Source organism: Palaemon carinicauda, chromosome 31 (assembly GCF_036898095.1).
Source record: "Palaemon carinicauda isolate YSFRI2023 chromosome 31, ASM3689809v2, whole genome shotgun sequence".
Lineage (NCBI taxonomy): Eukaryota > Metazoa > Arthropoda > Malacostraca > Decapoda > Palaemonidae > Palaemon > Palaemon carinicauda.
In genome coordinates, this window is record NC_090755.1 from 63,475,718 (window position 1) to 63,489,755 (window position 14,038).

Here is a 14,038-nt window from a genome sequence, read left to right on the forward strand (position 1 = left end):
CAGCCTGATTCAGGACCAAAGTCAAAGGCCTCATGCTATGGCATTTGGAAGAAGTAACAGAATTCAACCACTACCTATGGTGAAACTTGAAATCATCAACAAGCATAGAGGACTTCCTATCATATAGAATTAGAACAGATACACCCATGCATACATGCAGACATTATATATATATATATATATATATATATATATATATATATATATATATATATATATATATATATATATATATATATATATATACATAAACATATTCTCACCTTTCTCACCAGACACCAGGTAGGCCAAAAGCTTGTCAGTCGTCATGCCCCATTTTTCAGAATCTTCCCCATTCCATGATGTCCTAATACACTTGCTGTCCCTCAATCTCTTAAACAGAGGATTCCTATTTCTCAATTGCCATCTTAATGTTGTCCCTCCATCTAATTCTTGGATTTTCTATGGGTCCTCTATCATCTGGTACCCATTCTAGAAATAGTTTTGGTTATCTGTGATCTTCCATTCTTTTAACGCGTCAGTATCAACATAACTGGCTTCTTTCTATTAAGTCTAATATACTCTTAATATCCAATTCATTTTTATTCTATAATTTCTCAATATATCAAGTTTTGTGACTCTTTTATCAAACGTGAAACCCCCATTTCTGCTCCTTGCAATTTTATTTTAGTTCTACTTGTGAGGAGCTATGATTCATGACTACATTAAAATTGGTCTCAATATATATATATATATATATATATATATATATATATATATATATATATATATATATATATATATATATATATTTTATATATATATATATATATATATATATATATATATATATATATATATATATATTTACTCTTCTAGGTATGGAACGGTCTTTCAAAAGTGGATACAGCATTCTCAAGTTATTATTGAATTATGTTGTTCGGTGGGCTATTTAAATTTTCGAGTCATTTGCTTCACTAAACATAATCCAAGATATTTAAATTGTCTGGATTGTTTCAATGTATGGTCTTCCAGATAGATATGTACTTCATCCGGTGTTCTTGACACTACCATTACTTTATTTTTACTTTATTGGCACTCATTCCTTTTGCTGTTAGAAAATCCTTCCATTTTATCAACGATGTCTGGAGGTCTTCTTTGGTATCAGCTATTACAGCCTTATCATCCGCGTAAGCAGGAAAAATTGTTCTCTCATCTTCGTCATGTAATACACGCATGAAATAGACTGACGAAAATTCATGTATATTATAAACAATGGTAGGGGCAACACACTTCCCTGTCTTACTCCTGACTAACGAGAACCAATCATGTCCAGCTCACTGTGTCTTCACTCGGCATCTTGCGTTCTGTATTATTCTTTTTAACTTAGATGGTATATTATAGTAATCATCATCTAGTACATCCCATAATTTCATTCTTGATAATCTGTCAAAAGCTTTTATAAAGGTCAATGAAAACCACATACTTCTCTTTGTCCCACTCCCTCGTCTTTTCAATTATCATTTGAAAATTATATAATATATATATATATATATATATATATATATATATATATATATATATATATATATAACGTGTGTTTGTGTATATATACCGGTACCTCATTTTATGAGTTTAATTCGGCAAACCAAAATAGTCGTAACCCAAGGATATTTTTTCAATAAAAAATAAAGGAAATATTTGTACACTTGATGAACTCAACACGCCCATAAATACACGCTTAAAATATTTTTAAAGGTTTTGTAATCCTAACTATTGAACAATTTATAACTCATATCATAAAAAATTATTATAAATTAATAATTCACTATATAAAAAGAAATATCGACAAATTATCTCGCACTTTACCTATGACGACAGTCGTGACTAGGAGGAGGAGGAGGAGAAGGAGAAGAAGGAGAAGGAGTTTACTGCTCGAAGGGAGAATCTCTCTACATGAGAACATATTGGGAGGTCTCTCTCTTGACTGACATTGACTAAAAATAACTGATTTACTTCAATTTATGCTTTCTGGACACCTGCTCATCTTTTTTCACACTCACATTCAGTTTTGACAAGGAACCTTTCTAGAGACGAATGCTTTGTCCTTTCCTTTAAAATGTCATTGAAAGGAAACATCGCAGATAAGAACCCCTAACCGGGTGATGTTTTCCTACAAAATTTTGCAGGATTTCTCACATTCTCAACATTTCCCTAATTCACTTGAAGCTTGAGGTTTATCATTCTGCCCCACCACCTCTTCCTCAGTTAAAATTCCCACTCCATTCTCTTGATGCTGCACCTTTTAAGGTTGTGGTAGCATACTGGAAACGTCCCTGCCTGGTAATCACCAGACTAGGATTCGAGTCACCCTAAAACTCGTTAGTTTCTTTAATATCTGCAACCTAACCATCGTTGTGAGCTAATGATGGGAGGGGGGTTGTGGGAGCTTTTAAGTCTACCTGCCTTGTCATCGGCAGCCATTGCCTGACCTTCCCTGCTCCTAGCTTGGGTGGAAAGGGGGCTTGGGCACTGATCATGTGTATATATGGTTAGTCTAGGGCATTGTCCCACGCCTCTGCTATTCATGAGCAGCCTTTAAACCTTTATGTAGCTACAATAACATTGATACAATTTTGCTCATTGTATCACCTTGTAACTGCATCTCATCATTCCAAATAAGCAGGAACCATTTAACACTAAGAATATGTTGCCCTTGATTAATCAATGTCAGCACTGGTTCCTGAGTATCTAATGCTTTGATATCTCCTTTATTGTTCAGATGTGTACCCATTATGGAGGTTGTAGAATGTACAGTTTTTGCAGGTCATCCACATACACATTCTTTTCCTTTTTCTTATCATCTTTCTAAATCTTTTCAGCGACCACTGTCACAATACTGTTCACTTTACAAGGTAGCACAAAATGTCTTTAATATGATCAATCACAATAAAGAATATGCGGTCACAACTGTACAAATAAACAATTCCAAAGATGTGCACATGAGATGATTCTTTTACTAATGCTGCTCAAAGAGTGGAAGATGTGAAACAAAATGGGGTAAAAAGTCTGAGATCACGGCACTGGTGGCGTATAGGAACTGTGTAATTGATTTCAGCTAGCTTAGTTAGTATTTGTCAAGAGAATATGTCCATACAAAGGGAAATTTTTCCTTGCACACAGATACAATGATTATAAACTAATTTGAATTTGTATGCTCATATACCAATTTTCTCATATTCAAAGTTACTCATAAACTGAGACACAATTGTGTATATACAAACACACAGATATATACAGTATATATATATATATATATATATATATATATATATATATATATATATATATATATATATATATATACAGATATATATATATATACAGTATATATATATATATATATATATATATATATATATATATATATACAGATATATATATATATATATATATATATATATATATATATATATATACACACTAGATATATTTGTATATATATGTATATGTATATATGTATATGTATTTATATGTATATCTATTTATATATATATATATATATACACATATATATATGTATATATATATACATATATATAAATACATATACATATATACATATACATATATATATATATATATATATATATATATATATATATATATATATATATATATATATACACACACACGAGTATATATATATGTATATATATATATATATATATATATATATATATATATATATATATATATATAAATACATATCCATATATATATATATATATACATATATATATATATATATTGTACATATATATACATATAAATATACATATATATACATATAAATATGCATATAATATATATACACACACACACACACATATATATATATATATATATATATATATATATATATATATATATATATATATATATGGTATTTAGACATATTACTGTAAGTTTAAAATCAATAGATAATATCTTAGTGCTATATAAAAATCAAAGACAACATCTCTCCTGACACTGAGATCCACTTAGCTTTCAGGATAAGACGAAAATTACATTCACTTCTTTCCATTTATTATTTGATGTTAACAAGTGTTTCAAATCAATTATTTACATAATGCTATGTCAGGACCACATTAGTTGTGTGACGGTGCCGAGTGAGGGTTGTGAATTCAAAGGCAGGATGCAATCAACTGAGTTATATTGTTATAGAACACTCTCCTTTATATACAAAACCTCAAGGCAACAGGACCTAACAAGTTAACAAGACAGACAATGTTACAGAGGAAACAGCAGACATGAATTTTCATGTTCGTTTAGTGCGAGGGAAGAGCGAAGATACAAGCATAATATATGCAAAAGGAATTATGTACAATTGTGTGACACACGGTTGGTACATGGCTCCCCCCCTAAAAATGACATACTGTACATGTTAAATAGGGCGCCCTGATCTGGAGAGGCGAACTGTAGGCGGGTCATCTGGCAGAAGATAAGCAGGTTTTAGACGATCAATGGAGACCCAGTCTTCTTTCCCCCGAATGTTTAGTAGGAATGCTTTCGGACTGCGTCGGATCACAAGGAAAGGGCCCGTGTAAGGGGGCGTTAGTGGTGGCTTGCTAGTGTCGTTGCGCAGGAAGACGTGCATTGCAGGGTGCAAGTCCGTTGGTTTGTGATGCTTCGCTGGGGGCTTGTAAGTCTGGCGGCACAGAGTAAATTTTCCCACGACGTGACGTATGCGCTGGAGATCGTCGGAGGAGGTTGTAGAAGGAAAAAATTCGGCAGGGACGACCAACGGGTCGCCATACACCATTTCAGCTGCCGAGACGTCGAGGGCGTCTTTAGGAGTGGTCCTTAGTCCCAGGAGGACCCAGGGAAGCTGAGTAAACCAATTGCAATCCTTGCAGCGGGACATCAAAGCTGCTTTGAGGGTGAGATGAAAACGTTCAACCATTCCATTGGCAGCGGGGTTGTAGGCCGTTGTCTGGTGTAGGGTGATGCCCAGGAGATTCGCTAATGACGTCCACAATTGAGAGGTGAAAGTGGTTCCCCTGTCAGAAGTAATATGCTCAGGGATACCGAATCTTGAAATCCATCCAGAGAGTAAGGCAGATGTACATGAGCTGGACGTTGCAGTTTCCATGGGAATGGCTTCAGGCCAATGAGTGGAGCGGTCGATGACGGTAAACAGGTAACGATGTCCTTGTGATGTGGGTAGGGGGCCTTCAACGTCGACGTGAATGTGTGCGAAACAACGCTAAGGTTGAGGAAAGGTGCCCACTCCTGAATCCGTGTGTCGATGTACTTTGGAAGTTTGGCAAGAAGTACAGGCGCGGACCCAATCCTTAGCATCCTTAGAAATGCCGTGCCAAATGAACTTTGCCTTCAGCAGCTGTGCAGTAGAACGGCACGAGGGATGTGAAAGGCCGTGAATGAAATCAAACACCTGTCGGCGCATGGGAGCAGGAATCCAAGGTCGCGGTCTACCAGTACTGACGTCACAGAGGAGGGTGGTGTTGGAGCCTTTGAGGGGAAAATCTTCCCAACGGAGGGACGTGCATGATGTCCTACAAGCTTGATACTCTGGATCCTGTCGTTGGGCTTCAGCCAGGGCGTTATAATCCAATCCCAGTTGAACGGCAGCCAACATGTTTCTTGACAGGGCATCGGCAACGGGATTCATTTTCCTAGGGACATATTGGAGGGTGCAATTGTATTCAGCCACGGCGGAGAGATGTCGGCGTTGACGGGCGGACTAGGCGTCAGACTGTCGAGTGAAGGCGTGCACCAGAGGCATGTGGTCTGTGCGAATGACGAAGGGCGTACCTTCTAAGAAATGGCGAAAGTGACGGACAGCCAAGTGCACTGCCAGCAATTCTCGATCGAAGGTAGAATAACCTGATTCTGCCTTGGACAGTTTTCTGCTGAAGAAGGCCAATGGGCGGGGCGAGCCTTTGACCACCTGCTCGAGTACTGCACCAATAGCGACGTCGCTGGCATCGGTGGAGAGAAGGAGAGGGGCGTGTGGGATAGGAAAAGTGAGAGCCGCAGCAGTTGATAGGGCCTTCTTTGCATTGCAGAAGGCTGCTTCTTGAAGGGGACCCCACTTCAGGTCCTTTGGCTTGCCCTTGAGGGAGGCATAGAGGGGAGCAAGAGTGGCGGCAATGGCTGGCAGAAAACGGCGATAATAGTTGATCATGCCCAAGAATTCCTGCAGAGCTTTGACGGTCGAGGGCGCGGGGAAATTCTGAACGGCTGCTACCTTCTCAGGGAGGGGATGGACTCCTTCAGGAGTGATACGGTGCCCTAAGAACGACACTTCGTTGGCGCCCAAGGTACACTTGTCGTACTGGACTACAAGGCCGTTTTGTTGCAGGCGGTCGAGCACGATGCGCAGGTGACGGAGGTGTTCCTCTTTTGAGGAGGAGAACACAAGTATGTCGTCCACATAACATACACAGAAAGGGAGGTCCCCTAAGATGCCATCCATGAGACGTTGAAACGTTGCCCCAGCATTAAGAAGGCCAAAACAGGAGTAATTGAAGGTAAATGTACCAAACGGAGTGGTGATGGCGGTCTTGGGGATGTCTTCTGGGTTCATAGGCCCCTGATAATACCCCTTCAGGAGGTCGAGCGTAGAGAAAACCTTCGCTTTGTGCAGGTAGGAGGTCACATCGGCAATGTTTGGGAGGGGGTAGTGATCCGGTTCTGTTTGCATGTTCAGGCGCCTGTAATCGACGCACGGACGGAGGGAGTCATCTTTCTTCAGAACGATGTGTAAGGGTGACGACCATGGGCTGGAGGCCTTTTGGCAAAGGCCCATTTTCTCCATTTCCGCGAACGTCTGTTTGGCGGCTGCCAATCGTTCCGGTGCCAGACGTCTGAATTTTGCAAAGACTGGGGGTCCCGTCGTCCTGATATGGTGATAAATACCGTACTTGGCAGGAACCGTGGGCGTTTGGCGAAGTTCTGGACAGAAAACTTCCGGGTACGACGTGAGGAGGTGGGCGTAGGCATCCGTGGGTGCGCTGATGTGGAGAGCGAGGTTAGAGGGGGCGGGTTGAAGAGGTGTCGACAAGTACGAGTCTGCGGTGACCAATCTTCGGTGGGCGACATTGACCAGAAGGTGGAAATGAGAGAGGAAATCCGCACCGAGGATTGGCATTGTGACGTCAGCAACGAGAAACTTCCAATTGAATTTACCGTTTCCAAACGATAATGTGAGGTTCTCGTAACCGTAGGTGGGTATCGCAGATCCGTTGGCAGCTACCAAGCGGACGTCGGCAGATGTAGACAGACTACGTCGTGTCTTGAAGAGTTTCCTTTGCAAAAGAGAACGACAAGCACCAGTGTCTACCAAAAATCGCACGCCCGTTCCTGCATCCTGTAAAAAGAAAAGATTAGAAACATGGGAGGCCACCGCCACAAGGGATGGCCTACTCACACATTTTTTGGCCACTGACAATCCTTGGCACATTTCTTCGCGGTTGCCCCGAATCTGAAGTGGTAGTAGCAAAACTGCGGCGGATGGGAGGTAGTAAGTGGCTGTAGAAGTCGTTCGTTGGGGCGCGAGCGATTGGTGGGTGGTGGGCGGCTTTGTCGCCGCTTCGGCACATCACGGGGTAGGCGTGTATGTCCTACGGCATTCATGTCAGCTTCGGTTGACGTTGAATAGGCATCCTCGTCGTCAGGGGTGGAGGCGTTGATGGAGGTCTTGAAGTGGCTGTCCATAAGGGTGTCGGCTTTGGTCATCAAGTCCTTTATGAGTAAACTATCGACATTGGGTATGGCAGCGCGTACAGGTTCGGGTAAACGGCGTATCCAAAGGGCACGAAGTAGGTTCACCTCACGAGGAGAGCCGTCTGCGGCAGGTTGAAGGCGAGCGATACTGGTCATTTCCCTGAGGGCAAGCGAAGCCCTTTGGTCCCCCAACGGTTGTTGCGAGAGCTGAAAAAGCTTTGCTATACGGGCGCCTGGCGACAGCGAGTACTGCTGCAGAAGGTATGTTTTGAGGGCGTCATACGTTATTGGGGTGTCTCCTTGTTCACAAAGCCAGTCGGATATTTCTGGGAAGGTGTCCTCGGGTATCGCCGCGAGAACATAATCCGCTTTGGTGGTCGAGCGAGTCACGCCCCTGATACGAAAGTGGACTTCTGCGCGCTGAAACCAAGCAAACACCTCTTCGCTGGCGAACGGTGAAAGTTTCAATGGGGCGGCCGCAGCGCCAACTGCTGTAGTAGAGTCCGTCTCCGTCATAGTACCAACGATGGAGGGGCGAGGGAGGTGGGGGTGGAAGGCAGTGGGAGCGAGTCGACTTCCGGGGTCACCAATGTGACGGTGCCGAGTGAGGGTTGTGAACTCAAAGGCAGGATGCAATCAACTGAGTTATATTGTTATAGAACACTCTCCTTTATATACAAAACCTCAAGGCAACAGGACATAACAAGTTAACAAGACAGACAATGTTACAGAGGAAACAGCAGACATGAATTTTCATGTTCGTTTAGTGCGAGGGAAGAGCGAAGATACAAGCATAATATATGCAAAAGGAATTATGTACAATTGTGTGACACACGGTTGGTACAGTTGAGCGATGGAATAACACTTGATTATAAAGACTATGGTGGCGAAAATTTTAAGATACAAAACATTTAGATACACCGAAATGAATTAAGAGGCATTGGTAAATAAAAACTTTAAAATATTTTGAAATGAAAATTTCTAAGATTAATTCTGAAATGTTTAAATGATTTTTTCAAGACTGCAAAATTTCATGACCGATCTCACAAGCAATGTCCCTCTAATTTGACGAAGCTACGATTCCAATCTTGCAAGGGGATTTAAAGGTTTAAATGTCACTCATGAATGGCTGAGGCAAGTGACAATGACACTGCCCTAGCAAGCAGGGCAATGAACTAGAGACTGACCATATATACGTATGATCAGTGCCCAAGGCCTCTCTCTACCCAACCTAAGACCAGGGAGTGCCAGGCAATGGCTGCTGATGACTCACCCGGTAAACCTGCAGCCTCCACAAAACCTCACAAGGATGGTGTGGCTGCACACACTGCAAGACACTATCGAGCTTGAGCAGGACTCCTCCATTGCGCCATCACAATCCGACATAGAATTTATACACACACACACACACACACACACACTGCTAGAAACAAATCCAAGTGGTACAACATGCGTTTGTAGCACCTAAGTGAGGTAACTCAACTGAAGAGGAAACCTCTCACCTGGGCCTATCAAATATGACCATGATGGCCTTCTAGCTCACTGGCCAGGGATCTTCTCTTATTAGAAGTATTATTCTATGCTCACTAGGTATGCATAAACTAATCGTTTGCTTGGGTTGAGAGTGTCAGTTAAGAGTTAACGAGTCTACTCTGCATCTTTAGTATTAGTTCTTGTATACCACATTAACCACAAAAATGGGTTTTGGAAAAGGAAAAAATTATTTTTAGAGAGGTGATGAATCTCTGGTATCAGTTGTTGTATACCACATTAACACCAAAAATGGGTTTTGGAGAGGTGATGAATCTATGGTATCAGTTTTTGTATACCACATTAATACCAAAACTGGGTTTTAGAGAAGGAAAAACCTATTTTTGGCGAGGTGATGTCGGGTCTCCAAGACCCCACTCCTCCCTAACCTTAACCCTTTTACCCCCAAAGGACGTACTGGTACGTTTCACAAAAGCCATCCCTTTACCCCCCATGGACGTACCGTTACGTCCTTGCAAAAAATGCTTTAAAAAAATTTTTTTTTCATATTTTTGATAATTATTTGAACAAATTCAGGCATTTTCCAAGAGAATGAGACCAACCTGACCTCTCTGTGACAAAAATTAAGGCTGTTAGAGCAATTTAAAAAAAATATACTGCAAAATGTGCTGGGAAAAAATAATCCCTTGGGGGTTAAGGGTTGGAAATTTCCAAATAGCCTGGGGGTAAAAGCCTTATTTCGAATAATGAAGATGGTAGTCGAGCGCAAACTAGTAACCAGTCTGATGCTCACCAGGCAGGAACGTTTCCAACAGGCCACCATTCTTCAAGAACGTCATCTCTTATCCAAAGCTGACTAAATTGTGAGGCTTACTTGCCTCCTTAGAATATCTTCAGTAGATTTGAAAAGTGCACTGATCTTAGTTTCAATTCCCTTTATGAGCAGCGCCTTTTCTTATGACAAGTGTGACCTCGCTGCTCCAACATTTACTCTGCAAAGAAGTAATTTCTGCAATCCCAATTCCACTGTAAAAACTTTTTTCGTGTTATCTGAAGATTAATTGGAGCCCAGTTTGCCTTCAATTTTTAGATGCTACCTACATATCTATTAAATGTGTACACACACGTGTATATATATATATATATATATATATATATATATATATATATATATATATATACATATATATATATATATATATATATATATATATATATATATATATATATATATATATATATATATATATATATACCATAAAATACAAATTTTCCGTGAATATGTGAATAGAAAAATTCCCGAAAAGGGATATTCATTTTTAGATTTCGAAGAGAGAATATTCCTTTCTCTTCGAAACAGTTTTTGTGTTCTGAAGAGTAAGAGCTAGTTCTTTCGAAAGCTAAAAACATATGTCCTTTCTCATGAATGTGGATTTCCCTTACTCACATACACGCACACAGATACACATACACACACATATATGTATATATATATATATATATATATATATATATATATATATATATATATATATATAAACATACATTCATTTGTATCTCTAAATTCTTATTTTCCCTTACCAAATAAAATAAAGATTTTTACCTTTTGGTAAACCTATGACCAAAAGCTTTCCCCTAATGATTGTTATTTCCACCTTTAAAATATAATCATGCAATGTACATCACACATTCCTTTGCAATACAAATAACCACATAAAATTATAAGCAAGAATATAGCAAATATATCCTGAATAATAGCAAACCTTTAAAACTCGAAGGACTAAGAATAATTCAAAGATTTTGTGCCTGTCCACGACCATGCATTGCGGAAATGCCTGCTGTTAGGCCTAAATTGATAAGATACATCCCTATTAAGTGCCTTGAGGAGATTAGATATGAACTTCTGATAACAAATAGGCCTAAAATTCTAGGTATATAAGAGAGCCTGGAAGCGAGCATGAGACACGGGACCATCACCACACAATGAAAGCATTTGTCTTCATAGCTCTGGTGGCCTCTGCCGCTGGCTGGCCAAGTTCCAACTCGGGTAGCCTTACTGGTTTCCAGGGAGATGCTTCTGGTAAGTAACAATTATCTTTAAAAATCTGTATTTTACTGTAATTTAGCAAGAGTTATTTCCTATTTTAGAGAAAACTGTACTAAGCCCACTCCACTGTCTATCAAAGTTGCATTGCAGATATATCGAGACTGTATAGTAGATTGTTGGTGCAAACATATATTGACACTATCATATTTCATGATTAATTTGAAACATACGTACTATATTCGAGTTATGATAATCAGGAGTAAGTAGGTAAACATATATTAAAACTAATCCATGTTATATTAAAGTTGAAATGACTAACCTGACAATAGATGATGGTGTTCATATACTCAAATGAGCACAAGAAGAGTTCATTAATAACTCAAAAACGAAATATGTGCGCTAAAAGGATCTAATGACCTCATAAATCTATAATATACCTGTAGGGGCTGCGCACATTTTACTACTGATGGAAAGGCAGCACAAAGACTGTTTGAGGATCTTATAAAACTGTATTACAACTCTTTCTTGCAATTTTATGTTTCAAACAGAAAAACAACACTGATTTCTTAACCAATAAATACAACTCTAATAGATATCTGTAAATGAGTGAAACTATCTCTGCATTAACTTTCAATAAAAGTATATATCTGTAATTGGGCAAAACTATCTCTGCATTAAATCATTCCTGTATTAACTTTCAATAAAAGCATATCTACAAAGTGTAAAAAATGACGTATATGACATATGAATATCACTTCATTTTAAACATTTGATTTTTCTGTGCAGGTGTTTCCACAGCAAAGAAGCAACAGGATATAAATCACCTGTTATGGAAGGTATATGAGCCCCTGAAATATGATGACCTGAAGAGTATTGCAGCATCTTTTAAGCCAGAGGCTGACGGATCCATCTACAAAGATGCAGGCGTGGCTGCTCGTCACTTGGTCAAGGAACTCAAAGAGAACATGCTTCTTGAGCAACACCATTGGTTCTCACTCTTTAATGATCGCCACCGGGAGGAAGCTCTCAAACTGTTTGATGTCTTCATGAACTGCAAGACATGGGACTGTTTGGTAAACAACGCTGCATACTGGCATGAATACGTTAATGAGGGCGAATATGTCTATGCTTTGTACACTGCTGTTATTCATTCTGAATTAGGCAAAGGGGTTATCTTGCCTCCTCTCTATGAAGTTACTCCTCATATGTTCACAAACAGTGAAGTCATCCAGAAAGCTTACACTGCTAAGATGAAAAATACCCCAGGTAAATTTGAGATGAAATTCACTGGTACCAAAAAGAACAAGGAGCAACGTATTGCCTATTTTGGAGAAGATATTGGCATGAATGTGCATCATGTTACATGGCACATGGATTACCCTTTCTGGTGGAAAGACTCTTATGGACATCATTTGGATCGTAAGGGAGAACTCTTCTTCTGGGTTCATCATCAACTTACAGTTCGTTTTGATGCTGAACGTCTCTCCAACTGGCTTGATGTAGTTGATGAACTTCATTGGGAAAGCCCAATTGCCGAAGGATTTTCCCCAGAAACCATCTACAAGTATGGAGGAGAATTCCCAGCCCGTCCAGATAATGTTGAATTTCAAGACGTTGACGGCGTAGCAAGAGTTCATGACATGATCATCACTGAAACACGTGTTCGTGATGCTATTGCCCTTGGATATATCACAGACAAAGAAGGAAATATCATTGACATCATGAATGATGAAGGTATTGACAAACTTGGAGATATCATTGAATCTTCTCTATATAGCCCTAATGTCCAGTATTATGGTCAGCTGCACAATCTTGCTCACATTATGCTTGGTCGCCAAAGTGATCCTCAAGGCAAGTATAACAGACCCCCGGGAGTAATGGAACATTTTGAAACTGCCACCAGAGATCCAAGTTTCTTCCGTCTTCATAAGTATATGGATAACATCTTCAAAGAGCACAAAGATTTACTTCCTCCATATACAAAGGAAGACCTTGATTTTGCTGGTGTCTCAGTTGAAAATATTGGCATTGAGGGAGAGCTAAAAACATACTTTGAAGATTATGAATTTGACCTCCGTAATGCTGTAGATAGTGCCAATGGTATTGAAGATGTTGAACTGAAAGCAAATGTGCATAGATTGAATCATAAGAAATTCTCATTTGTTGCTGATGTTAATAACAACAATGGGGCTGAAGTTCTGGCCACTTTCCGTATCTTCTTGTGCCCGCAGTATGATAACAACTTGCAGGAATACACATTAAACAATGGCCACTGGCAGTGTATTGAAATGGACAAGTTCTGGAAAAAGTGTAAGTATTAAATATTTGTCTTGCATATTTACCCTTAATTAAATTTCTGGAATTTACTTGTTTTCTTTTGAATACAATAATCTACAACTAAGTAAGACCTACGTAGACAGCCAATTGTATATCTTATATTTCAACTAATCAATACTGAAATTAAATATATGATGAAAATTCAAAACTATTAGATTGTTACTTAGTAAAATCTCTACCCAATGCTGTGATTCTCTGTCTTATAGAGCCGTTAAAATTCCATAATTTACAATGTGTGGTTTACTTTCTATTACTTAGTGTCCCCCGGAGGTAACCATGTTGTCCGCAAATCAACCGACTCCTCGGTCACTGTTCCCGACATTCCTCCTTTCCAAACGTTGATTGAAGCTGCTGACCAGGCTGTGGCGGGTAATGGAATGCTCAACTTACCCGGACAAGGACGCTCCTGTGGTATCCCCAATAGGATGCTTC

At 39.4% G+C, this 14,038-nt stretch overlaps 1 protein-coding gene across 1 annotated transcript in view; it reads left to right on the top strand.

The window, feature by feature from the left end:
• The first annotated feature begins 11,168 nt into the window (after positions 1-11,168).
• The window catches only part of LOC137624995 (hemocyanin B chain-like), a 3,142-nt gene continuing 272 nt past the window's right edge, over positions 11,169-14,038 (top strand). Inside the window, exons 1-3 of the mRNA XM_068355928.1 lie at positions 11,169-11,302; positions 12,056-13,579; positions 13,865-14,038. The exon at positions 13,865-14,038 is cut by the window's right edge and continues 272 nt beyond it. Coding sequence (XP_068212029.1) covers positions 11,206-11,302; positions 12,056-13,579; positions 13,865-14,038 — 1,795 coding nt within the window. The 5' untranslated portion in view covers positions 11,169-11,205. The remainder of the gene's footprint in view (positions 11,303-12,055; positions 13,580-13,864) is intronic.